Raw genomic sequence first — 24,880 nt, 5'->3', positions numbered from 1 at the left:
ACCGTTTATTTGCGTGCAAGTGCTTCGGTGTTCGTATCATGTGATTATCATTATCTAACCATTATCGCTATCCCTTCAACTGCTCCGCTTCATTTGCTTTAAATAATATGTACAGACGTTTACCGGAGTACCCATTCCAATCTAATATTCATTTTATCTTCGATACATGTCGGTATACTCACTTATTAGATGATGACCAACCGGTCAACTCAAGATCTAAAATAAACCAAACAAATCGCCTAACATAAATCACGTGTATCTGTATGCCTTAACTCGCCCCATTGGAAGATCCGTTTTCGGTGGACACCGAACTTCCTAGATGCTATTTACAAAAGGCTTATTATTGGAGCGGTGGACTGACTCAAAAGTAAGTTTGATTGGAATATTTAGAATGGTACCCACAACTACCCGAACGTATTGCAACCGTGTGAAAATCTATTCCCCTATAACGCTAAATTCCTGTCATCCATAAGGATCTCCTAGAGAAGATCGGTTCACTTCTCCACGGTACACTCTTTGCTTGTGTTACTGCCAACGCTGATGTTAGAGTTGCTGCCGCTGTTGTTGCTGCTGATGCTGTTGGCACTGTTGGAGCTGCTGCTGCTGCTGCTGCTGCTGTTGCTGCTGTTGCTACAATTGTTGCTAATGACGGCCGGCGGTGGTATCGGTACGCTGCTCGTGGGACTCTCCTTCGGGCTGTTCTGCGGGCTAATGCGTGCCGTGTTGATGCTCAGATTCTGCGGATAGCCACCGAACAGATTATTCAGTCCCATGTACTGCGAGAGGATGGCGTGGAAGTTCGGTATCTTGTAGTTGGGCATCACGTTCGGGTGCAGCAACCCGTGCGCGCCCGGCATCAGCGATGGATGGAGGCCAAAGTTCGGCGGCCAAAATTCGGTCCCCGGAAGGGCCGGATGTGGAAGGTTGTGGGTGAGCGGCAGGGCCAGGGGAAACTCCGGCATACCTGGCGTGGGCGAAAGAAAGTTCGTTCGTTAAACCATGTGATTCTGCCAAACAATCCTATCGGGTGAAGCCATCTTTCGTAATCGTTTTATAATTGTCCTCCAGAAGCAAAAGGTCACAACCGGACGGATCTCGGCGCTAACTTCGGGGTCAACTCTAATGAGTAGCTGTCAACGCTGTCCCGTCAACTCACACGCCCGTCGCAAACAAACGGTGAAGTGACCCCCGGTGAAAACCAAAAAGAGAAATGATTATAATTACCTTGTTCGTGATGGAGGAAGGCAGATGTGTCCCGACCCATGGCTTTCTCCCGTTTGCGCCACTTTGCTCGCCGATTTTGAAACCAAACCTAGTAGTTGATAGATAAATATAAAGAAACAACGAAGCAACATATTAGATAACGTGATCAAATAAGCAGTTTAGGTTTAGATCTAATGACAGGTCGCATCAACAGCAGAGGGTGTCAAAGCAATTCACACCGTCACGATTGGATTGTCACCGCGAAAAAAGGGACATCGTTCGTTCCCCAACAACTATATTATCTCGTTCCAATCCATCTCCAACTCCGCGGTGGCTTCATCGGAACCGCTAATTGGTTCGCACCATCCATGGACACGCGATCGCATCCCCGCGACAAAAGGCGATTGTGTCGAATTGATCCAACCAACGTACACACACACACACGCGCGCGCAAGTTCCATGTTCTACCACAATACGCACCGGAACCGGGTGCCAATCCGGCGAGTTCAACCAGACGGTGACTAATTGACAATATAAGCAATTATTTCCATCAATTATCCTGACCATCCACCGCGCGCGTGAGTGCACCTTCCGGAAACCGGATATGAGAGGCACGCCGGGGACGCCACACCGGAAATGATGGGACGCTCGTCCCTTTTCTGTGGCGTCGGTCCGACTCTCGTCATTAGTAGCAGTCATTTGGAGACGGTTCGTAGTTCGACTCGTTTGCACAAATCATGACTTCCTCTGCGGACCAGACCGACCTGGATGGCGACTAATCGTCATCATCGTTCGTCATGGAGTGACAAAACAAATTGTTTAAGAACATATATGCACCATCTTTGGACCAAATCCGAAATGAAACTCTAAGGTAACCTTTTCTAAAGGGTCACTTTAGCAACATCGGGTTCTGAATAGCTGGAAAGCACCAAAACTTTGGACCAACACCGGATGTACTCCCAATTGGAGCAATTGGAAGGCATTTCTGACCCGGAAAGATGGAATCAATCAAACTCTTCCCGAACCCGGCCGGTTGGGGATATGGGGCTCAAATTCAATTGATTGGGATCCTTACGGAGGAGGATTACCTCGTTGAGGACCTCATCCACCATGTCTCCGATCATCTCTCCGTGTACAAGACATCTTGTCTACCAGCCCTGTGTTGGAACGTTTCTGCAAGATGGAGAACCCCATTAAGTACCGACACGAGACATTGCTTGTGGGCGCTATGTCTCTGTGTGTAAAAGCATCCTGATGATGATTCCAACCCCCGCACTACCGCATCACTACAACCTCGATGATGGGTTTCCGATTGGCCAGCATTGTGCCCGAAAGCCGGAGCATTGTGTTTCGAGTTGCACGAGAATCCCTTCCACCCGGGGACGCACAATTGATTCAATTTAGGCTGTGGTTCTTGAGTGCGACGCGCGAAGGAAGTCACCCCGGCTGCTCCGTGACTGGCGTGATGGGGCCCGTGTTGTTGGGTCAGAAGGACGACGTACGCCAAGGCTCAACGTGTTGGCGTGTGTAGAGGAGGGAAATGTGTGGTACCGTTGTAAATCGGGGTAACACGTGCACGAGTTACGTTAATTGGCGTCACAATGGGCCGATTAATGAATGTAATACGCGTAATAATAAACGCTGAGAGCGTCAACGTGAATGTGAAGAGATTATTGAAATTACACGTTTCAAGCAACGAGACCAGTGGGTCGTAGCTTAATTGAATTATTTCAAGTCAAGTTGGAATTGTATTGAAGCGAGTTGTTAGACCTTCAAGCTTTCCACAAAATCATCCCCCCGTACATAACATTCAAATTAAAACTTCATTTCAACCACATCGACACCGTCCACCATTTTCAAACTGGTCTCGAAAAGTCAAGTTTTCTTCCGCACCGGACCACCCTGAAGAGAAAAAAGAATACATGCAAATGACTTCCATTAAAACCGATATTGTCGTCACCATGGTGGCAATGCCGTAACGGCAATTAATTATGCATTCCTTCAAACCCGAAACGTCCGACGATCGATCAACAACACATCGACGCCAAGGTGGCTCTGGTCGGTCGATAATACGATTATCCATTTGGCAGGTCCAGATCGTTGTGAGAGCGAAAAAGAGAAAAGGAACCAAATGGAAAACCAAAAACCGGTAGCTCACACGTGAAACGTGCAGATGGACCAGTGCAGCCATCGTTGTAGCCATCGGCTAAATATGCACTTACGGTGAGACGTGTCCGCGCCGATGAAAGATGCCGCCTTGCGATTGGGATCGGTCCTTCGCGCCGTCTCACGGAGGAAAACTAATTAAAACGAACTTTAGCGATAATTCTATCCGGCAGACATCGTTTGGGAGGGTGAGATTGCGGGATCAGAGGAGCGACATATTTATCCACTTATATCGTCCTCAGGTCGCAAGGAAAACACCCTTCCAGGCAAAAGGCAAACAGGAACGAGAAACAATCGACCCAGGAACCCCCGAGGAAGGAAATCGACCAGCAACCGTTTTCCCCAAAATGCTACAAATTAATCATCACAAATCGGAGAAAATGTCTATATCGTTGGCCTGACGTAACACAAAAGGGATCGCAGTGGAACACAACGAAAAGCTCGCCTTTGCTCCCTCACCGGTTGATTGGATATCGATTAGGGGCTGTTTGGGTTGCGATTGATAGGAAAACAAACAGAGTGCCCTTTTAATATCGGTTTCATATGGAGGCAGAACTTTCTCCGACGAAAGGTCCCGAGCTGCGTGACGTGTGTACTAAGTTGATATTATTATATTAAAAGCAGATTACTGCTTCTGTTTGAACGGGTTTCGGTTTAGTTCCGCACTTCCCGGTTCCCCCGACTTTAGTTTTGAGAGTTTTTGTAGGTCCAGCTTGAAAAAAATCGAGCACACATGCACTCAAAAAAGTTCGCTTGAACTCTTCAACAAATGGCATCGGCTCATTTTAATACTCAAGTGGAGCGCCTTCATTCTTCGTCCACCAGGAGATCAATCAACAAATTACACACCAAATTGAATGCCGAGGTCCATTACGCCGACGAAGTGGCTTCTTGCACGAGGAACAATCCTTATACCACACTCGTTCTCTTTCACTCTCACCATCGAAAGGCATCGGACCGAATGTAGGGATAAACAAACTTAAGTACCCTTCAAACACCCCCTTTATTTCATCGATTCAAAAGAGTAAAAAATCGTTTTCAGAACAATTAAAGTGGGATAAAACGCAAGGCATCATCGGAACACCTCGGAGAAGCTCGGGCGGTGTGTGGATTTTCGCTTTCCCTCCTCCAGGTCCACGCAGTTAACAACTAAATTTTATCTTAATTCACCTTCAAATAGGATTGAGGATTAAATTAATTTCGTTGATTGCATTTTTAACCCCTTTTCGTCAACACGCGGGACGGGTTGGGCGTCGTTTTGCAGCGGGTCAAGCTACACCGACCTCATGGAAAACTTATTCTCATCGCACGAACGGAGAATTAAACCACTTCAAACGGTTACCATGGTTACGAAAGCCGAGTCTGTCGGATGACAGTTAGGGGTATCTAATCGTTCACAGTTTGAAACCGTATAGTGAACCGTTTTATCAACTTGTTCAGTTTCCTTTTTGAATAGAAATAATTTTTAAATTTATTTCTTTGCAAATTGTAAAATTCGTAGTTGAAAACTCCATATAATGTCCACCTCAATCATATTTGATTATTTCTCCACACAACCAATTAGTGTAATCTGCCCACAATGAATTGAAAAGAAACAGGAATTTCTTGTCCAAACGGAAAACAATCTCGACGCGGTACGCAACTACATTCGGCTGAGCTGTTCCACCGGTAAAAGGGGACGGCTCGCTATTCGATTCGAAAAACACGCCAATCGGCGAAACCCACCCGATAAAACGGGCCGCTTTTTAAGCTCATTAAATCCGATGTAATTGACATCGTTTGATTTTTTGAGTTTTCCACCCTATCCCGCGCTAGCAACAGCAACAGCATGTCGTCCCGGGATCATTTTCTTTTTTTCCCTCGGTTCGCTCCCTTTGGTTTCGCTTTTCCGCAACCGAATCGGCACCAGGCACAACACGTATTCAAAATGCCCACACGACGGTTATGTTGTTACATTTCAATTAAACGTATTTTATCGTCCTTCGGGACGCACACGTGCTGGCGGCTGAAGAGGAGATGCAAACGATTATCTATTGTTGTTGGTCGCAATCCACGGCTCAGGGGAAGCCGAAGCGGGAACGGAGGTAGGTTTTCCGGCTTTTCCATCGGCCGGCGACGCGGCAAGTGAGCTAATGCATTTTGTAATTTCACTTCACGCTCCGTGCCGGACCGGTTCGTGTTCTCGCCGATTTGCCGATTTGCTGCACGATTGCTCGATTTCTTTCGAACGAAACTCGGGCCCCGAAGAGCATAAACGACGGATATCCGAGTGGGAGGAAAATTAGCTCGACGGTGTAATGGAAGCGAAGGATAAGCGCTCCAGCGTACATTGGCTGCCATCGACAGTCCTTCGGTGCCATCGGCGAAAGTGTCGGCCATGTTGTCAATTTTTGTATCCATTCTATTTTTATTTATTTTTTCTTTGCCTCCTCGTCCTTCTAAGTGAATGTGAAATCTAAATTTAAAGGCTCATAATTGCAATTAATGCTCCCCGGCACAACCGAGCCTGGATGGCAGTTAGCATTCCCCTCCTTTTCCCCTTCTTACGCCCTCCAAATTGTCGCATTCATGGAGCCTGATCTAATTAGCGCAGCTTTTCCACGGCGTCTCTCTCAAGAGAAAGCTTATCCGATTCGGCGTGGATGATTTAATTGAATGCAATTTTCACTGCAATTAGTCGTCGGGCGCGGAGGAAAGTCGGTTCCATTTTACCGGAAGGCAGCACATTTTCCTATTGTCCTTTCCCATCAGCGGGCGTGAGTTGCAAATTGTTGCCAATTACATAAACCTATCACAGTCAGCGTAACGCCGTGGATAACGGTCGGTGAGATTTTCCCCTGGGCAGGAAGTTTCCAGCAGTTTTACTTGTTAGAACGAGACGAAATGGTTTCGAAATGGAGGATAAGTAACAACACTCAAGTACTACAGTCTTTTAAATGATGCAATGCTCTTTTATTCTAAGGAATGTGTTAATGGTTATCAATGGAAAAATGATATAAATCATTGTAAGGCATTTAAAATAGGAGGGTTGTAAGGGTAAATGTGCCATTTCTAAAAAGTTCCAAACTAATACAACTCTATCAAACAGTCCGCGAACACAACTCACGACCACCTTACGGTTGCAACTATTTCAAAACTAATCCACTTCATAATAATTACCGAAGCGAGATAAATCAAAAAGGAAATTCTCAACACGTAGAGGTGGGTTGCAGTTTCACTGAGAGTGTTCAGAAAAATAAAAATTAAACACATTCAACATTTCACAAAATCCGTGACCCAAAATGTACCCTCCCCTCAGCCCACCACCCTCTCCGGGCCAAAACAATCCATCTCCAAGAAGGCATGCATAATTAAATTTATGTGCAGTTGACTAGCGGACAAAGATGGCTCTATCGCGCTACCGATTTTGCCCCCGTTCCGGGAGAAAAACTGTTTTTCCTATCCTTTTCCGTACAAATCATGGGAAGCAGTGCGAGTTTGGATGACAAAACGACGGGCCGGAAAATAGTTGCACCACTAATTAACGAACAAATTTATGCTAATCGCAGTCACACTGAGACGAACAGAGCGGAGGGTGGTGGGACCGGGGCAGAGTGCCAGCTTCCGTCACCCCATTATGTTATCCCGATAAATCATGTTCTCACATTACACACTCATCTACATACACACACACACACTTACATTCAGACATGGAACGTCAAACGTCAAGCGCAATGTCCTTGCTTCGAAACGAAAGGACATTATGAACAGCAGAAGCAGCAGCATTACCACTCGGATGTTATGTGAAAAATGTTTATTATAAGTTTATTAAAAGCGATTAATACCATCGTCACAATGGGCTTTACGGTCAGTGCCATTGCCGCTCTCATTATCCGCACGGGAGGGATCACGCCGCTATTATTATCCCGATGCGAGGATCGGTGCGCTTTCCCTTCGTTGAATTTTCTTTTTCCCTACCTTCCGTTCTCTTTCTCCCCTTCGGCTTCCTACCTTTCAGGGCCACGGTACGGAATACAATCCCAGTCCCGGCCGCGAGGGGTTGACAAATACACAAATCCAGGTCAGTCGAATTACATGCAACCGCCGGGAAAGGTTTCAATTACAACGAACGCGAAGAGGAAAACAACCAAACGGGTGGAATAGAACCTGGCCTGGCCTGGCCGCAGGATTCCTCCATCGACGAGGGATTAGCGGGAAACGCAAGGAACTTTGGCGCGTTCTCAGGCGCCGTTTGCGTAGGGTCTGATTACAGTCGCATTGCGCAAGGCGAGTGTTCGCGCACGACAGTAGCGGATTTGTGCGACACAGCACACGTACGCAGGACGAGGACTCAGTCACACATACACAAACGTACATTCAAATCCGGTAAGGCGTTACGCTAGATTGAAGTGCAAACATTGGTTTGCGCGCACAGTTTGTTTCGAAATGACAGAAACTTTTTTTTCCAACGGTGAGAACGTGAAAAAATGGAACAAGATCATGTTTCTGTCCACGAACACAGGAGCACAGGAAAGCGTGAATGAAATTTCAACACCAGAAAAGAGCACCCAAAGTGTGTTTGCCGACTAACTGGTTGAGGACGCAAACACTTGGGTTTTAGGATCGTGTAGTGTTTTTTTACGCTTTCCTTGTGTGATTGTCGCTAATTGAGGTTTCGAGCATGATTATCATATTACAACCGGATTTCACTCGACATGACTTGTGTATTTATGCGAATGTTTAAATGTTCTTCCCTTTGTGCAACAAATAAACCACGGACACCGAATATTATTAATCGTTTATATAATCCTCGGTATTTCCCAGCGTGGCTAGAACTGGCTGTCTTTAGACCCAATTAGTGCCGAATAATTACACCGACCGGATTCAGCTGGCCCCGAGGGTTTGATCTGTGTGTGTGTGTGTGGGGTTTGAGATTTGTGCAAAATGGATTCGCCATTATTTTACACTTACGACCATTACCGCACGGTTTGTCATTTCGCCGACGACCACTTCTGGACCGGGTGCGTAATGGGATTTACACTTTGGGCGCAATGTCGGGAAACCCCGCGCACCGACAAAGGCGAACACATAACGTACCTCACCCGAAAGCATTGCTTTCCCTCGCTCTTTACGTCTGTCCCAAAGGTTATCCAACTCTGCAAACTCGACTCTTGCCAAAGGGCAAGTAATATCACGTTCGACTCGAGAAACGTTTGATGCGTCTGTTCGGAGGATCTTACTGAGGGTTTCCGGAAATTTGGAAATACCACCTACCTGTACCCTGGCTTCGCTGAGGTCTAACCGCATCGCTAATTCTTCCCTGGTGAACACGTCCGGATATTGCGTTTTCTCGAAGGCCCGCTCCAGTTGATGCAATTGGTACGTCGTGAACGTTGTCCGAGATCTGATTAATTAAAAGAAATGTTATTATTGTAATTGCTCGTCCTGTTTCTCTGTTTTTTAACTGTGAAAAACTGTGTGGGTCATTATCTAATTAAATGTCTAAATCTGTTCAGCAAATACCAGCGAGTAATTTTTGTTTCTCAAAAACTAATTTAAAAATCTTAAAGCACTAACCTTCTAATTTTTCTCGGTCGTCCAAGATCGTTCGGATCATTGTCCATCGGGTCGATATCGCCGATGATCGGCAGCTCGTCGTCATGGTCCACGTCGACGCCATTATCGTGTACCTCCACCGGCGATCCTTCACGTTTCAGCGAATTTTCATGATCTACGCGACGAGAAAAAACATACATAAAAACAAACATTGTCAAAATAACAACCAAAAAGAAAGCCCAACGCCAAAATATCATTTAGATAATCCCTCCCGGCCAACGCTGGCCGTACCACTATTGATTTGATTTCTTTTTGGTCAGGAATTATTTCAATTTCACCACACATACACCGGATGAAAAATGCAATTTCCGTCCTCATCGACGCTGTGCGCTCGGGTACAACGATGATTGTGGTCTGCTTCCTCCCCAGCACATGAAAAAAACAAGCGCCACGCACCAGGATTCATTTCAGCCTGCGCAGGAATAGGTAGGGTAGGCAACGCGCAACCCGAGGCTACATGCGAAAATAATAAAACATTTACTGGCAAATGGGTTTTTCTATCGCCAAGCTGGCTCAATTTTGGACATCATTCGTGGAACGTACCAAAAAGACGGCCGGACCGAACAAATGTGCCGGAAAAAGGCACTCGAGGTTTTCCCCCCGGGGACGTTGGAATCGTAGCATAGCAGTGATAGGAAGATGGTAAAAAACACGTCCCAAAACGCCATAGCCCAGGCTCAAACGTATCCTGCCAGGGACACCATGAATGCACCAATTAAATAATCATCATCCTTTGGGGCAGCGCAAGCTCGCACAAAAAGGACACAACCAGGACCCGATTTTCCAGGGCCCAAACCCTTCCCCCGTCCACAATGACTCCGGTTTCCCTTGGCATCTTGATTTGTGCCACACAGAACTCACAATCAAGCATCCTTAATCCTTTCGAATGCGTGCGCCTGTTAGCATGTGCCGCACTTGTTTTGTTTTGCTTGATTTCAGCTTTATCTTTGATTTTTATTTTTATGTTTTGTTTCATCATCATCATCGTCATCGTAATCATCACGCAACCGGGCGTAAGTCCTACTCGTTCGGGGATCGCACGGCCGGATCCATTTGCCGATTCGCTTCGTGATTTTTTCACCCTTCGTGACACCGCACGAACCAATTGGTCAATCAAACGCACTCAGGGATGTGTCCCTGTATGCCTTTCGGAGCGATTTATTATTTCCTCCGGCCGTTCGTTGCGGTGCCGTCTGAGCGTTGGATTTAATTCTCCTTTCCCCCCTGCGCAGAGTGGGAGATCAAATTTCGTGTACGAATTTTCACGATTGATTTTCCTTTTTTATCGCCATCGCGAGTGGATTTATCCCAGGCAACGGTTCAAGTTGAGCTATTAGATTGGCATACGTTTTTGTGGACAAACTCGGGGTTTGCATAAAAACGTTCAAAAGTCATCTGATTTTTTTTATGTGAAAATCTCTCTTCTCATGTTAAATATTCGGTCCATATCTGGTCGACTGCAGAATGTTTCTTTCTCATGAAAAATTGATCAAACAGATTACTTTTTCATTGGGCACCGACCATCAGGGGGTTTAAAACATAATGAAACATTTTAATTCCGAACGTTAACCAATTTGAGAGGAAAATAAATATCCCGTCCAACACGAACCCGAACTCGGGCGAGACAGACCCAGGTGGTGTTGGCGCGCCCGAACGCAGGTTGCTTCCACGATTGCACCCTCATTCCAAATTAAACAGATCGAGAGCGCATTAAGTTAAATTCACTCCGCCGGCCCCCGTCAACAAAGAGGGCCATTTCCCGGGTTTGCCCGGGTTTGCCCGGGAAAAGCCAAAAACATCAGAAATATAGACATATATAGCTGACAAATAATGCACCACCGCGAGGGGGCCAGTTTTTATTAACAATAAACCGCTTAACAACTCGTGCAAACATTGTCAACCGGCTGATATGGCGCACTTGAGCGTGGCGTGGAGGTCGCCGGTTGCCAACCCCGGGGCCGGGAAGCGAGCGCACAACAATGCCGGTGGGAAAAGAAAGGATCCCTACAACATTGTCATCGCCGTCATCATTATGATCGTCCTCATCATCAGCAGCAGCAGCAGCAGCAGCAGCGACCGAAGGGTAAACACATAATTTGCGTCCTGCGTTCCGGTTGAACGAGGGCGAACATTGTCGACACCCGCTGCGATGTGCGGCCTTAATTGTGAGTATATTAAAATCCACCACCTTTGGTGGGCGAAATATGGGGTTCCAAACGCAACCCACACTCACACACGTGTGCGTGCTTCGGAGCTCAAGCCCGATATTCAAGTCAGGACATTAACGATAAAAATATCCAAAGCCGACAAATATTTCACTTTGTACACCGGTTTTTAATTCCACTTATTTTCGTTTTTTTTTTTGAAAATTATCATTCACTTATTTTCACCTTGTATGGTAACAGTACCATGCTGTTCGTCAACATATCAACCGAAGGATTGTGTCTGACAATGGTAACGGAAAAAGGACAAACAACAACATTCACCCGGCAAGGTTGTTTGCGGTTTTCCAGTTGGAGCTTTTCCTCCGTGACTGGAAAATCCCTTCCGGGGAGCTGCACGTGTGGCGCGTGGGATCAAACGAAACGAAACAGTCCCCAGCGTTCCCATCGCCAACCCCATTCTGTGACAGAGTGTTCATTCATGCGTCGATGGAAGATGGAACAACATATACATTCGTTGCAATGAAATAAAAATAAAAATCACACCACACTTTGACGCCGTTCGTGAGTCTATTTTTGATCATGCATCCTTTCTTATGTGGCATTAGGAAAATGGTTGAATGGAACCACCACCGGTGACCAATTAAAGGCGGGTGATACGTACGCGGTTGCCAATTACGGGTTGATTGGAAAAAATATGAATCAACCTTAGGTAGCGTTCCCATAACTTCAGATCAATTATATTAAAAATTGCCTTTTATCTATTTTTTGTCGATGGTGTCAAGGAATTGGAATATGTACCTGCCAACCTAGGAGAGATATGGTAACGCCTCTCGTGGCCCTCGAAAAATCTAGGCCAGAGAATACAATGCGTATTGGACAGTTTATGGTTTGTTTGGAAAAGGAAATAACACCAAGACACGGCTCCAAGGAAACAGAAAGGGTTCATTCAGGCCAATGGAGGTCGGTACGTGGTCGGGGTTTTCCCCGATGGTCCGGTGGGAGCTTTTAAAGCTACAACCACAAAATCCTAATTAATCTATATTTTGTACGCTCCCTCACACTAGCTGGATGTTTCCCACTCCTTCACTCTCATTGACCGACCAAATAGTATCCCCGTTTCGGTTGTTGGCGGTGTAGGTACGCCCAGGTACTTTTGAAAGACGATTTAAGCTTTTCTCTCAACTTCCCTCACGAATTAAGCGGGATTTACGCCCCGAAGCTCCAGTAATGACACCTTCCGAAGACGTTCTCTAAATCTTCACTGGCGGACGTAAGACGACGTGCAGGACTCTGAATGATCCCCGGGATTGACACAGGTAAGCTAACGTCCTAGTGGGCAAATTGTTTTATGGCCCTCTCGAAAACGGAAAACGAGTGGCTTACGGCCAGACCAAGCAGGATAGCTAGATTCAAGAAAAAGCATTCGGCCAGGGGAGGAGAACTCTCGTAATTTCGTATGCAGATGAGGCCGGATGACGACGGCGTCAGGGCAGGAAATTAACGATAGGTATACAGGAAGTGTTGAGAGCTGGGACGCCTTAAGGATCGATAGCAACAGGAAATATGTTTATGACACCAACACCCAGCAGTTTGGCCGTTTGGCAATCGAGAACCGTCACCCCAGCGAAGTCCATGTGAGATCCTTCAAAATATGCAAATAATGGTTTCCAGCCATTTGAAAGATTTATACTCACGAAAAATTGTCTACGGGATGACATACGATATTGGAAGCCATTGTGAAGACTTGTCTTGATAGGAAAAGTGGTGAGATAAAGAACTCAGTTGGGCAACAATTTAGTTTTATTGATACTAAATTTGTGTTGCTCTAGTATGAAAACAGCTCTTCTTATTAATTTTCCCATCGAATAACAAAAATCCCGTTCCTGATGGTAATAACTATCAGTGATCGCACGCAGTAAGTCATTTATCATCGCACAGCAATGTCCTGACGAGTGACGATCAAATCGAATAAAAAGAAACTGGAATCCCGCTTAATGACGTTCCATAAAACAACCCGATGAAAATGGGGAAAGGCTCGGCTGTCCCCTCCGCTGCATGGCGGAGATAGAGGAATATATTATGAATAAATAACCCACGCAGGTGTACTGGAATAGGTCACCCCCCTGCACTCCCCCAGCAAAACTGCAAACAGTGTGAACGCATCACATGTAAATGTCTCATTTAATTCTGCCCTAATGCGTCGAACGAGGTAGGCAGTTGGTGGGACCCCGACCAACAGTTCCGGCCCATTTCTCTTCGACGTCCGAAGGGTGTTCTGACTGCTCGAACCAGATAGTTTTCAGTTTATCAAAAAAGAAGGACAGACAAAAATGTTTGTTCCAACACCGGGGTTTTACCGGGGTCGTTTGTTTCCTCCCACCCAATTTCCACAACTGCTCGTGACGTTTGTGCCGTTAATATTTGTGCCCTTCTTCCGGGTCGCACCAGGCGCGGGTTGGCATTAATTGATTTATTAGATTATCGATACTCAATTACTCCGGCCAAATGGTTCGCTTCCCATCGCTTCCAAGCGTTGGAAGCCAGCGGGTCCCTTAGGAAAGGAAAGGGACACAGGGACAAGTTTTCCGTTTTCCGAGGGCTCTTCGTGATCACCCGAGTGCACGCGATAACACATCCCCGGTTTGGGTGTACCCTCGCGCCATATCGATGATAAATCCTTTTCCCCACCCGATGGGGTCTACCTACCGATGGTGTGGTTGTTGTTGTTAACACTGAGACTGTTGTTGTTGTTGTTGTTGTTGTTATTGTTGGCGGTGGGGACGTTACCACCTCTTCGCGTATGGTGGTGGTTCCCCAGTATCTGATCTATGCTGTAGACCGCCCTCGGTTTCGAAATCGCGCTGCTTTGGGGAGGCGCGCGAATGACGCGTTCGGCGGCGTGTACAGCTCCGGACATCATCTTCAACATTGAGTCAACAGCGATCGTCCACCGATGGTCGGCGATATTTGGTCACAGAACTTGCGCACCTTCACGTGTTTTCGAACTCAGTTCTAACGGAACACAATGGTAAATCCAGCAGAGTCAAGAATGGTGTCCTTCGGCGGAAGATGGACGCACGGTTTGTACACACGATTTTTCCAGACTTGGTGTTGACGATCTATCCAAACACATTCAGTTCATAGACGAAAATGCAAAACAATTCGTATGATCATAGCACCCACAGTAACTAGATTGTCACAAAATCTTGTGGTAAAGATAACTTTGGATTGGCCACCGGGAATATGTAAGGTTGCGAAAGTTGAAATATGAACAGCAAGAACCAACCGGTGCTCAAGGATCTCCTCCGTTCAACACGACTGTCTAGCAAGGACTGAACGCCCTAGCCGAGGGCACGATCCAATAAATATTAAAAACATTGAAATCACACTTTTCCCGAATGGCTCGCACCAACACACGCAGCACGCCAAGCCGTCAGTGCGCATGTAGACCTGTGGAACAGAGAACCACCACCAGAGTTTCCAAATTTAGGGGTAGATTTCACCTTCCATCCCTTCCCGGTGCACGGCTCCCTTCTACCCTTGGGTGGAACTAGCTTTGTCCTTTTCGTTTGACCCTCGTCTACCTGGCTTCACTTGCACGCGTGTTGCCCATCCGGCTTTCATTCATTTTCCTCCCCGTGCTTTTCGTGGACGACACCAATACCACGAGGAACGGCGACTTCTAATCGCTAGGCTGGCATGGCGTACGTATGACATGAAGACACGCGTTGGAAGGAGATACCGGGCTGGTGGCTGTTGCCATCGCATTCCGGCTGAAGGAAGAGGTTCCGCCAGCTCCCGTGGGTGGGTGGTGGCTCTGGAGGAGCCATGGCTGCAGACCGATTCGTGAAGACGCGTGTGATTGGAAGGCGACGTCATGGGAAGTGTAAGCCTTCGTAAGGCGCACCCTGTTTGGGGTAAGGCACACAACAAGTGTTTGAATTGAAACTATTCGAATTAGTATCATTCGCACCGGTTGCTAAATGGGAAAATAAATATGTTGATACATCAGCATGGGATAATTGTGATTAGTGCTGGGAGGTGATGCGTCGTAACCCGTTATTCCGTTCGATCGAACTTATTTCCGACGGTACGTATTTAGCATACAATTCAAGTGTACTTTTAAATTAACATTTGCATTTAGTAATACATTTTTCTGCATCCAAATTAACGAAAACTAATTTTCAGTATGTATAAGCTAGTGATTATTTCATAGAGGATACTCTACCTTTAAAATATACTTTGTTTTTATGCCAATTTCCCGTGAATATAAACATATTCCAAACGAACCAGTCACAAACCCACTTAACTATAAATTAACAATTTAAATACCTAAATTAACCGACATTTTTTAGTGTAGCAAAGGGTTGTAGGCAGCACAGACCACTACCAACCATTCAATTTAGTTTGCAACTACCTGAAATTGACATTGGAAACAATTACCTTGGTTAAGAGGAAGAAAAGCGGGTACACTGGGTTTCGCTGGACATCCTTGATTGACGCGATTTTCTACCACAAAATCCAAATGGCAGACACTACCCTCGCGAGGCACAGAAAGCGTGAACATTCATGCCTAAGGGTTCATTCATCAACGGAGAATTCTTTCACGTCCCGTACCCGTGGGTTGATCCCGAGAAATCTTCCCCACTCCAGACCGAGGGCCATCGTCTTGGATTCGAAACTTTGCGCGGAACGGAAACATGAGGGAGAGCGGGACCCTAAGCCAGAGCCTGGAAGCTCCGTCTGGAAGCAACCTGCTCAGGGGATGGTGCGTTGGGATGGGCAATCAAAACAAAAAGATTACAACAATTTAGACCAAAAGGCAACGGGCTTAAGACAAACAAGAAATTGTTCGAGTCTTGGCAAAGGACTATCCGAGTCCGCGACCATCCTAGAGGAGTCCTTCCACCCCCTTTTTACGACCCTGATTATTCGTGGTTTTGTTGTTCCTACTGTCGATCGTCGATGATCCTCGATCATCGGAGCTCCGTGGGTAGTTACGACTGACAGGCTGGGTAGAGAGTGGAGCCTCGTTCATTCACAAACTTTCCAGGCAAACAGGCAGACGCTCTGCGAGCCCGCAATGCCTGAAGGCCTGCGTAGCTTCGTAGTAAGGAGATCACTTCTTCTTGCACCGGATCCTACAGCTATATCTTGGGACATCCTAATCCTTTGTTTTCGTTGGTGCGAAAAATGCTCACCCGCGATGCCCGTAAAGGGGTTTGATGAGCGAAACAGGGATCAACCCTTGCCCACTGAATCCTTAGGGCTGGAAGGAACTTCCTGCTTAACCAACAGCCATCGAGACCCCGAGCTGACCTTCAGCCACATCGTCGCTAATGATAAGACTAATAATGATCTCCTCCGAATGCATGGCTGGAATCGGATTAATTTGCATTGTTTTGCCAAAGTAGCGTCAGCTTGTGGTTTCTACCGTACATGGCGCGTCTTGATCCGTCCATCCAAGGATGGCGAGGGCCTAGCTCCTTCCCGTTTGCGACTTCGAACCGGGCAATGGAAACGTTACGTTAACTTATCCGCTCGCGGACATTGATTCGATGGAAAGAGTGAGAACAAGGGTGTTGGAAAATGCAACCTGAACATGAAATGGTCATGCGCAGATTGGTGCTGGATTTTGATTGGATGGCGCGATTAATGTTGGTATGATTCGAAGCAATTGCAGTTATACTTGAAGACGAAAGACGTGCAGCACAAACACTGTCGCAAGTGTGTTCAATTGATCAGCTGGTGTTAATGTGATGGATGAATTATCTCGAAACTAAACGTGAAGAAGATTGGTAAGCCAAATACCCCAAGCATGTTGATGAAATCAGAGATTATTATTTGATAAACATATTTATAAAACAAATAATTTTGTAAATAATATGCAATAGTTTTGCTGTTGAATTAAATATGTATTTTTAATCACATAACAAACAGTTCAAAAAGAAATACATTTTTGTAGAATTTCATTGATTTTCTTTCAAACAATTGAACAACTTTTAAAAAAGGTTCACAACATTTTAGTCCAGGTGTGATGTTCGTTACTTTTTTAATATAACACGCAATTAAACAAAGTCGCCTGTTCCAGCATCGCTAAAAACTTTATTGCCTTTTTTAACTTTAAATTACACAGCAATGCAATTAAAAATCTCTCTCAAAATATACTGTGATACTTGTAAAGATTTGAAAAAAAATATCTGCTATATGAGTTGTAAGTATATGAAGTATATTTTTGACTATGTTATAAATCGTACCAACCCAAAGCGGAACTACTTACCCGCGTAGACAATTTAATCATATTTCATCTCATCGGCGTCTGCTACTTAAATGTAAACTGCTTTGCCAATAATGCTCCCTCGCAATTATCACTTATTCGATTTTGACTTCCGGCGAGGATTTTCCGTTCGGCTCGACCTTTTTTCCTTCACTCTTTCGTGAAGGATTTACCGTAGCCTTCCGACCCCGCTCGGACCCGCCTTAAACCAGCCGGTGGCACTCGAACGATCTTAAAAGGCAATCAACTTTTCAATCACAATCATCGAAAATCGCGAACAAATCTTCAATTTCCTCTGTCGGCTGGTAGCCGCATTCTGTTGTTTCTTGCCCAATGAACCTTCATCGGCTCTACGCTATTGTCTGAATAAAGAGTGCGGCAAAAAAAACTGAAAAGTGTCTCAAGTCGAGATGGATTTCCTCTTTTTCCGAGCATTCGAACCGATACACGAACAAGAACATCAACGGTTAGCGGGAAATGAAAAGCTAAACATCAACCAATGGACCGTTCGGCATCACTTGACTGGGATGGAAAGTAAGAGCATCAGATAGCGAATGTGGGCGCATTTCCATGACACGCTCCGTGCTGCCAAACGGACACTGCTATACACAAGCGAAGGATCTGGGTGGGCAGTGGGCGCTCCATTCCGCTCGACAACCCCCGCAGGACGATTACGCGACCGGAAAAGTGCCGTCAATCGATGGAAATCTGCCGGGACGTTCGCGTTGCTAGCTTCTTCGTTCATTTTCGTTTCGAACCGGCACCGGTGGCATCCGTACGATAGGAGATGATCAATAATCGGTCCACTTATGGCTGGAAAAAAGCATGAGCATGTGAGTACGGATGAAGCGGATTGCCTGCCGCGACTTTGCGATTTAATACTCAGAGATAAAACAAGAAGAGAAAATGGGACGTATGCTTGCTGTAGAACACAAATAGCCAACAATATCCGCAATTGAATCATTAAAAAATTTTAGATGGAAATTATTAAAAATTGCGACCCTTCGAGTACGCATGCTTTGGGTTCAAATGAATTGAGACGATCATTTCGGAGTTGTATTCATACGAGGAACAAAGTATTTTGAATGAAGGACAAAAAGTTTCCAGGAAGGTTTTCCAATAAATCGAGATACGAATATCGTTACATGCTTTTTCGTTACGTACAACTATGTTTAAATAATCTTTTCTACGCACAAAATGATACATCACCAAGTGAAAAGAAGCATATTGCGATTGACATACACATCTTCACCAATGAATAAAAAATAATATAGGAGCAAAACAACCCCTTTTCTACGAAGCAGTAAACCCTTAAATTCCGTCTTTCCCTACATCAAATTATGCTGAGATATAACACAAAAATGACAAAGAATTCCATTGAAACGTTTATGACTGTAAACTTTTCGATAGAATCATTTGTCCTTTTGGCGATTTTACTCAACTTCAAAAGTGTTCGTTTTGTAATAACTTTTCATGCGAACAATCAGACAGTAGTAAGAATTCTTTCAAACGGGTTAAAGCACAGTGAGAATGTAAACACCTCGCCTGGCAAATGGAGAGGAATTATTTTCCAGGCGCGTTTTATTGGAAGTGCCCTTTTGTTATTGCATTCTCCGACACGTGTCGATCAGAAAATTTGACCCGTACCAAAGTTGATATATTTAGACTCCTGTTTGTAAATATTCATTTGATTTCGTTATAGAAAAAACAAGAAATTGTTAGAAAATTCTTCGAGCATTCAATTCTTCAATTAGCTAGAGAATTGTCAAAACAATCCTAACAACATGAACTTCTAGTTTGCACTATCTATCCTATTAGCTTGCAAAAGACATTGCCACGTTCTTAGTATCAATTTCAACTAAAAAGGTTCCCCGAGGACCGAACCAAAGGAATTGGAACCGATGTCAATACGACAGAATTTAAGCTAACCACAAACACCCAACTCCCACTGGACTTCCAACCGACTCCCCCAAGCCGCAGCAACACAATGAATCGTCCTTTCCCACACTTGCCTGTATCTTCAACGTCGTCGTGACGATTTTTCCAATTGTTTCCAGCTGCCAAAGATAGGAAGAGGGCCCGATACAGACAGCAACTCCCTGGCCGGTCCTTTATGGTCGTCCATTTACCTTTCCACCCTTTCTGGCCCGGGTTGTCCGAACCAATGTTCTGCTAATTTGCAGACGGCGGGCGAAACCGAAGGGGCAAATGAAATCTACCAACAACCGACCTAATATCAAACATATACAGAAAATAATTTTCTAATAAACTTTATTATGAACTTCAACTCCCCCCGGAGGGCGGCTTCGAGCGACGGACGCTGCGATGATAACTCTCCCGCGGGCATATTCTTCAGGGGGTTGGGAGCGTAATTTTCCAGCATTGGCGAAAATGCACACCTACCTACCCGACCGGTTGCAGCTTGCCGGTCAAACTTTCCAACTCAAACGACCATCGGAAACTATTGAGTCAACTCTGACATTGGGGTCCGATAAAAGTGGTTTGCGGTAAAGGATTCATGTGAAATTTTCGATGCATCCGTTTTTGCACAGCGTGTACATGGAACGAAATTAGTGTGCCAAATCCAGTTTGATTCGTTGGCTTTTTGAACGGATTTTCGGATAAGCTAATTTTTTGAAAAATCGGCAAATAACAATCGGCCCATGTCTGTATGTTGTTTGTAATTTTGAGTTCTTAAAAGAAATCCCTAAAATAATGATTAAAATTTAAAATATTAGACACCGATACAAAACTGAAACAAAAAACAATGAACTGAAATTGGCCATAGCATAAATTATCTAATAAATAACATAAATTAATTGCTATAAATTGAAGTCTAAGGAAATATTGTAAACCAATGCCACGTCCACAATTTCACCCTCATTTGTACAACACACCAATTTCACTTCTGCACACCAAGAAAACCCGTATTTTACGCATTTTAGTGAGCACCGACAAACGGAACTATCCCTATTTACTTTTCCCTAATTCCCCCTAATTTATCGAGAAAATTTACAATTTTGAAACAATTGTACTTTCACGAATTTTATTGTATAGTTTCGTTGAGGATAAATTTTTATTTTTCACAAAGATATCAAACAAGAGAGATGCAATGAGGAACTCTTCGTATAAACTTTACCTTCACATTAACAGCACAAATATTTTAATGAAAAATTCATACCTGCCTAAAATAGTATTCCATTTTAAAATAGCTGATAGCGACACTAAAAACTTAATCCAAACAAACTACGCTTAATTTTGCGCCTTAAATTTACTTTTCATAATCCGAGTAAGAAAGTGCACCTTTTAATTTGCAATACACGGTAACTAGTAAAACATCGATATCAACACCCAATTTCGGACACTTTCAGCCATTGCTATACGACCCCGCCAAACCGCCACCAGGTTGCCAACTCCAGTAAAACCTAGGCCAACTTTTCCCAGCCAATAGAAAACGGTTATTATGCCCCCGGGCCAGGATATCGATAAAGTTTTATTTATTCTGCACTGTTAATATCATTTATGTGTTTCATGTGTCCCGCGGTATGCAGCTGCAGTGGGAGAGGAGGGCTGGAGGCCGGTGGGGAGAAAGGACGCAGGACGCAGTTCTCGAGGACAAGCAGCGAAATCGGGCTAGTTAAAGTTTTTGGCCTCGTTGTTTACCGTTTAGATTTCCAACAGCGTAGAAAGGACATTCGCAAGTCGTACGGAACGATGGCACGCGCACGTTTCGGGCTCGCCTTGGGTAAGAAGGACATCCTCGGGACGTGCGCAAGGGAGTGAATTAAATTCAATAAACTTTCTGCTTTTCCTCCTTTTTGGATCCGAGCTTGGCTGAGACAGTGAATCGGACGAATGCCATCGTTTGTGCCTCGAAGCGACTGAACCGAATGTCCTTTTCGTGCCTGGTCGAATGCGTGCGTGTGTGTCCGTCCGTATGAGAGGAGTCAATAAATACAAGTGAGTGTATGTGCCGGTGGAAACGGCGTATGTCCCTTGTGCCGGTTCGTCGGGCGAATAAACAAACAAAAATCAACAACGAGGCGACCGTCGATTGACATTTTTTTTTGTTTTTCGTTTCTTCCAACCCAATCCGATTCTACCGTCGCCAAGAGCACATTCCTGGCCTCGCCGTTCAACGACTCGCCCAGCACCCCGGTTAGCGGGAAAGCGCAATTTGAGCGTACACCGAGCCGGGGACATCCCAGCCCACGTTGCCCTAGGTTTGGACGGCACAGAAAAATAGAGTAAATCAGTTTTGTATTAAATTGATTTTTGTAAAGTTATTTGTGGCTTTATCGTTCGCACGCATCCGCCCGCGCCGTTGCGCCGTTGTTTGGACAGTCAATATTATCGTTTCGATTTCGGAAGCTAATCTAGGCGCGGGAAAAAGGGGCCGCCGTCGTCCGTGAGGGGTTGACGGCCGGAAAACCCGGCGAGGGTTGTTAACGAACATTGCTGTGAGAACGTGACACATTTTCACCCACTCTAACAAGGTTGGTTAATGTTTTCATTGTTCATGTATAAAGGGTTGATTTTTCTATTTAATAAGAAAAATTTAAAACAATGAGGCAAATATAATAGATAAACCTATATTAATATTAATATTAATATTGAAACTATTGCTTACACTAAATAAATTTTTTTGTTAAAAATTGTAACGTTAATCAACAAAAGTTTAAGTTATTCATGGCTCTCTTACAATGGAGATTATTGCCCATTACAGCAGGTTACTGGCAAAAGTTATCCCTGCCATAACTGATCCATTCAGAGCCATGCTTGAAATGTACTTCATAAAAATATAAATATATATCTTCAGCCGAGATTATCTTTTCACATTCGCTTCCACCGATCCACATGCATTTGTGGGAGCCTGTGCATCACACAAGGATTCATATTTCCGAGAAAATCCACTCACGACTCATGGGCACATATAGCTAATAACATTTCCATACTCTATTCGCATATGCGCTCTATATAATTACTTTTTCTCCATTTTCACCACATGCCCGGCGCAAGCAGAACGTGGCGGAGGAAAGTGGGTTGACGGGGCCATAGTACCGTCTTTAATAAGCGCGTATTACAGCATCCGGCAAGTGCACTCGAAAATTCAATTACGCGGATTTAATTAAAGCTCCTTGGAGCTCTATCTTTTCCCATTTCGGTTTCACTTCTTGTGTTTTATTTTGTCAACCCGTTGTGCCACCGCATGGTGCCATTCGGAGGAACACGCTATCGGTGGAGTTATAACATCGCACGACCTACACGCACGTCCAACACATGGTGAGGAGGGAAGGGAATTCAAATAGTAAATGGGTACATTTTGCACTCAAGTGGAAAATGACGGGATGATGTGAAGACTTTTTTTAATGATAACTTACTTGAGCCTTCGCGAGAAAAATACATTCATGAGATGTTATAGATTATGAACTTGAATTGAAATGAAAAACAATATGAAAAGACATCGCTAGAAAATGGACCCTCCTTCTAGTAAACCCTTAACGGACAGGCAGGCAGCAACCTTTAACGGGCCGCAACTTAATTATTCATGATAATTTCTTACACCTGTGTGCTGAATTAACAATTTTAATAATTAAATTTTTAACACTGAATAACCGTAACACTGAATAAAAGTGCGGGCAAATAAATGTATGTGCTACCCTTCTAAGCCAATTGGTTAAGCTCTCCAAACAAATTGCATTCGCACCACATGTACCAAGGGAACCATGGGAAAACCAAATTTTGTCCAAACAAAAGAAGCAGTAACACGCTTTCCACCTACATCCCCTTCGAAAGTACGAGGCAACAAATCGAATAAAAATCATTTTTCCTTTATTAGCCCGTAGCCGTTTGCACCCGTTGCCGCTAATCGATGGCATCTCGGTAGCTTCGACAGACAAGAATGGTCATTTCGATGTTTCATCCCTTCGTGCGCATTGTACGCCCGGCGAAGGGGTGCTGAATGCAACTCAATTTCCCATCGATCCCGGCCGGCCGTTATAAACACCTTTCGTATACGTCCTCTTCGAGGGCAACCGATGGGATTAGGGCCAATTTGTTGCCATGATTTCCGAGTAAACAGGGCGCGCATTTCTAATTGTGTTCGAGGCGACGGGCTGTAGACAAACAATCAATAAAGACAGTAACGCCGTATGAGCAGCCTCCGCTCGGGAGTGGGCTAATAAACTGGTAGGAAAACGCCCCCGAAATGGACAGTCGAACGGTTCTACAGGAGCTTTTCACAGCTGCCACAACAGGAGGGTACGGTGGATGTCTTCAAAGTCCTTTGCAACGGTCGTGGACCATTGTCCGAGATGTGTGGCATTAAGTCGGACGCGCTCAAGTTTATCGTAACAATCGGACAAATGCTAAGTCCACATACTCTACATACGACGCTTTTTGGACCCTGATTGTGTGCTATTTCGCAGAACAGAAAAAAACCAAGCTCTGGACATCTTCATTCTTTGGCTTCATTTCGTGGGAAGTCCTTTCATCGGCGGCACGGACAAGCATAACCAACAAAGCTGTGAAGTGGCCTTTCGCTCATCTTACCACCCGACAAAGGATGACCAGAAGCCAAAGGAACAAAGCTGCCAAAAAGTACGTAAACTCAATTGAGCGTGGAACATTGGCGACCGAGAAAGAAGAAAAAACACATGAGTTCTTTAGCCAACGCCGTCCACATATCTGCAAGTTGCAAATCTGGTCCAGCTTGGCTTTGTCTAACGTGCCGGCTCACGTTAGAGATGCATGCGCTCTATACGGCACTACCAGGAATAGACCAAAAGAACAACAACAAAAACCATACCGATGCATATCTATTACCAAGGGTACACAGCGCTCCTGGAGACCACCGCTCAATCCATGTCTGGTGCTTTTAGTAGTTTACTGAAGAAAAAAAACAATCCAACAAGGAGAAGAACCAAAAGTGACCCAGTTGTAGCCAAGGCTTCACCTTCACTTCCATGGGATGCATCGCGACAAAAGGCAAGAAAAACAGATCATAATCTAGAACCGTCCCCGGAGGGATTAGACAAATCCTTTAACATAACAGTATAAACATTACGTTGCAGCCAGTCTCGTCGATGGTGGAGCGTCTATAAGTGATCCGGCTACTAGAAACCTGGCGACTAGAGTTGAACGAGGACGTACTCGGCCTTATCAAATAGCCTTTGAACTTCATGAGTCCCAGCTTTTACTCCACTTTCTGGTAACCTTTAAGTAACCGTGCACTGGTTTTGGTAAACATCCTAAATCCTTTTTGTAAGTTCTACGTCTCGTAAGGTACGCTCAGTAAGAAAATCCTAACCGATCAGCAGAAAATGAGTATTCAAAACAGAACGACAAACCACAAAACCAACCTCATCAAGTTAATGCTTCTTCGAAACATACCCTACCAACTTCTCTTCCTTGCCCTAGGCCTCAGGCTTAACCAAGGACACACAATGCGCTTATTTGCAAACATAAAGCTTTG

At 44.9% G+C, this 24,880-nt stretch overlaps 1 protein-coding gene across 1 annotated transcript; it reads right to left on the bottom strand.

The window, feature by feature from the left end:
* Positions 1–77: 77 nt before the first annotated feature.
* Positions 78–14,058, bottom strand: LOC131263621 (retinal homeobox protein Rax). Its single transcript, XM_058265851.1, has 5 exons — positions 13,836–14,058; positions 8,926–9,079; positions 8,623–8,752; positions 1,225–1,312; positions 78–964 (listed from the first exon to the last, which is right to left on the bottom strand). The coding sequence occupies exons 1-5, from the start codon at positions 14,056–14,058 to the stop codon at positions 495–497; spliced, it is 1,065 nt and encodes a 354-aa protein (XP_058121834.1). The 3' UTR covers positions 78–494.
* Positions 14,059–24,880: the final 10,822 nt, after the last annotated feature.

The sequence above is a fragment of the Anopheles coustani genome, chromosome 2, assembly GCF_943734705.1.
Source record: "Anopheles coustani chromosome 2, idAnoCousDA_361_x.2, whole genome shotgun sequence".
In the NCBI taxonomy this organism is placed as follows: Eukaryota; Metazoa; Arthropoda; class Insecta; order Diptera; family Culicidae; genus Anopheles; species Anopheles coustani.
This window is presented reverse-complemented; position numbering and strand designations above follow the sequence as displayed.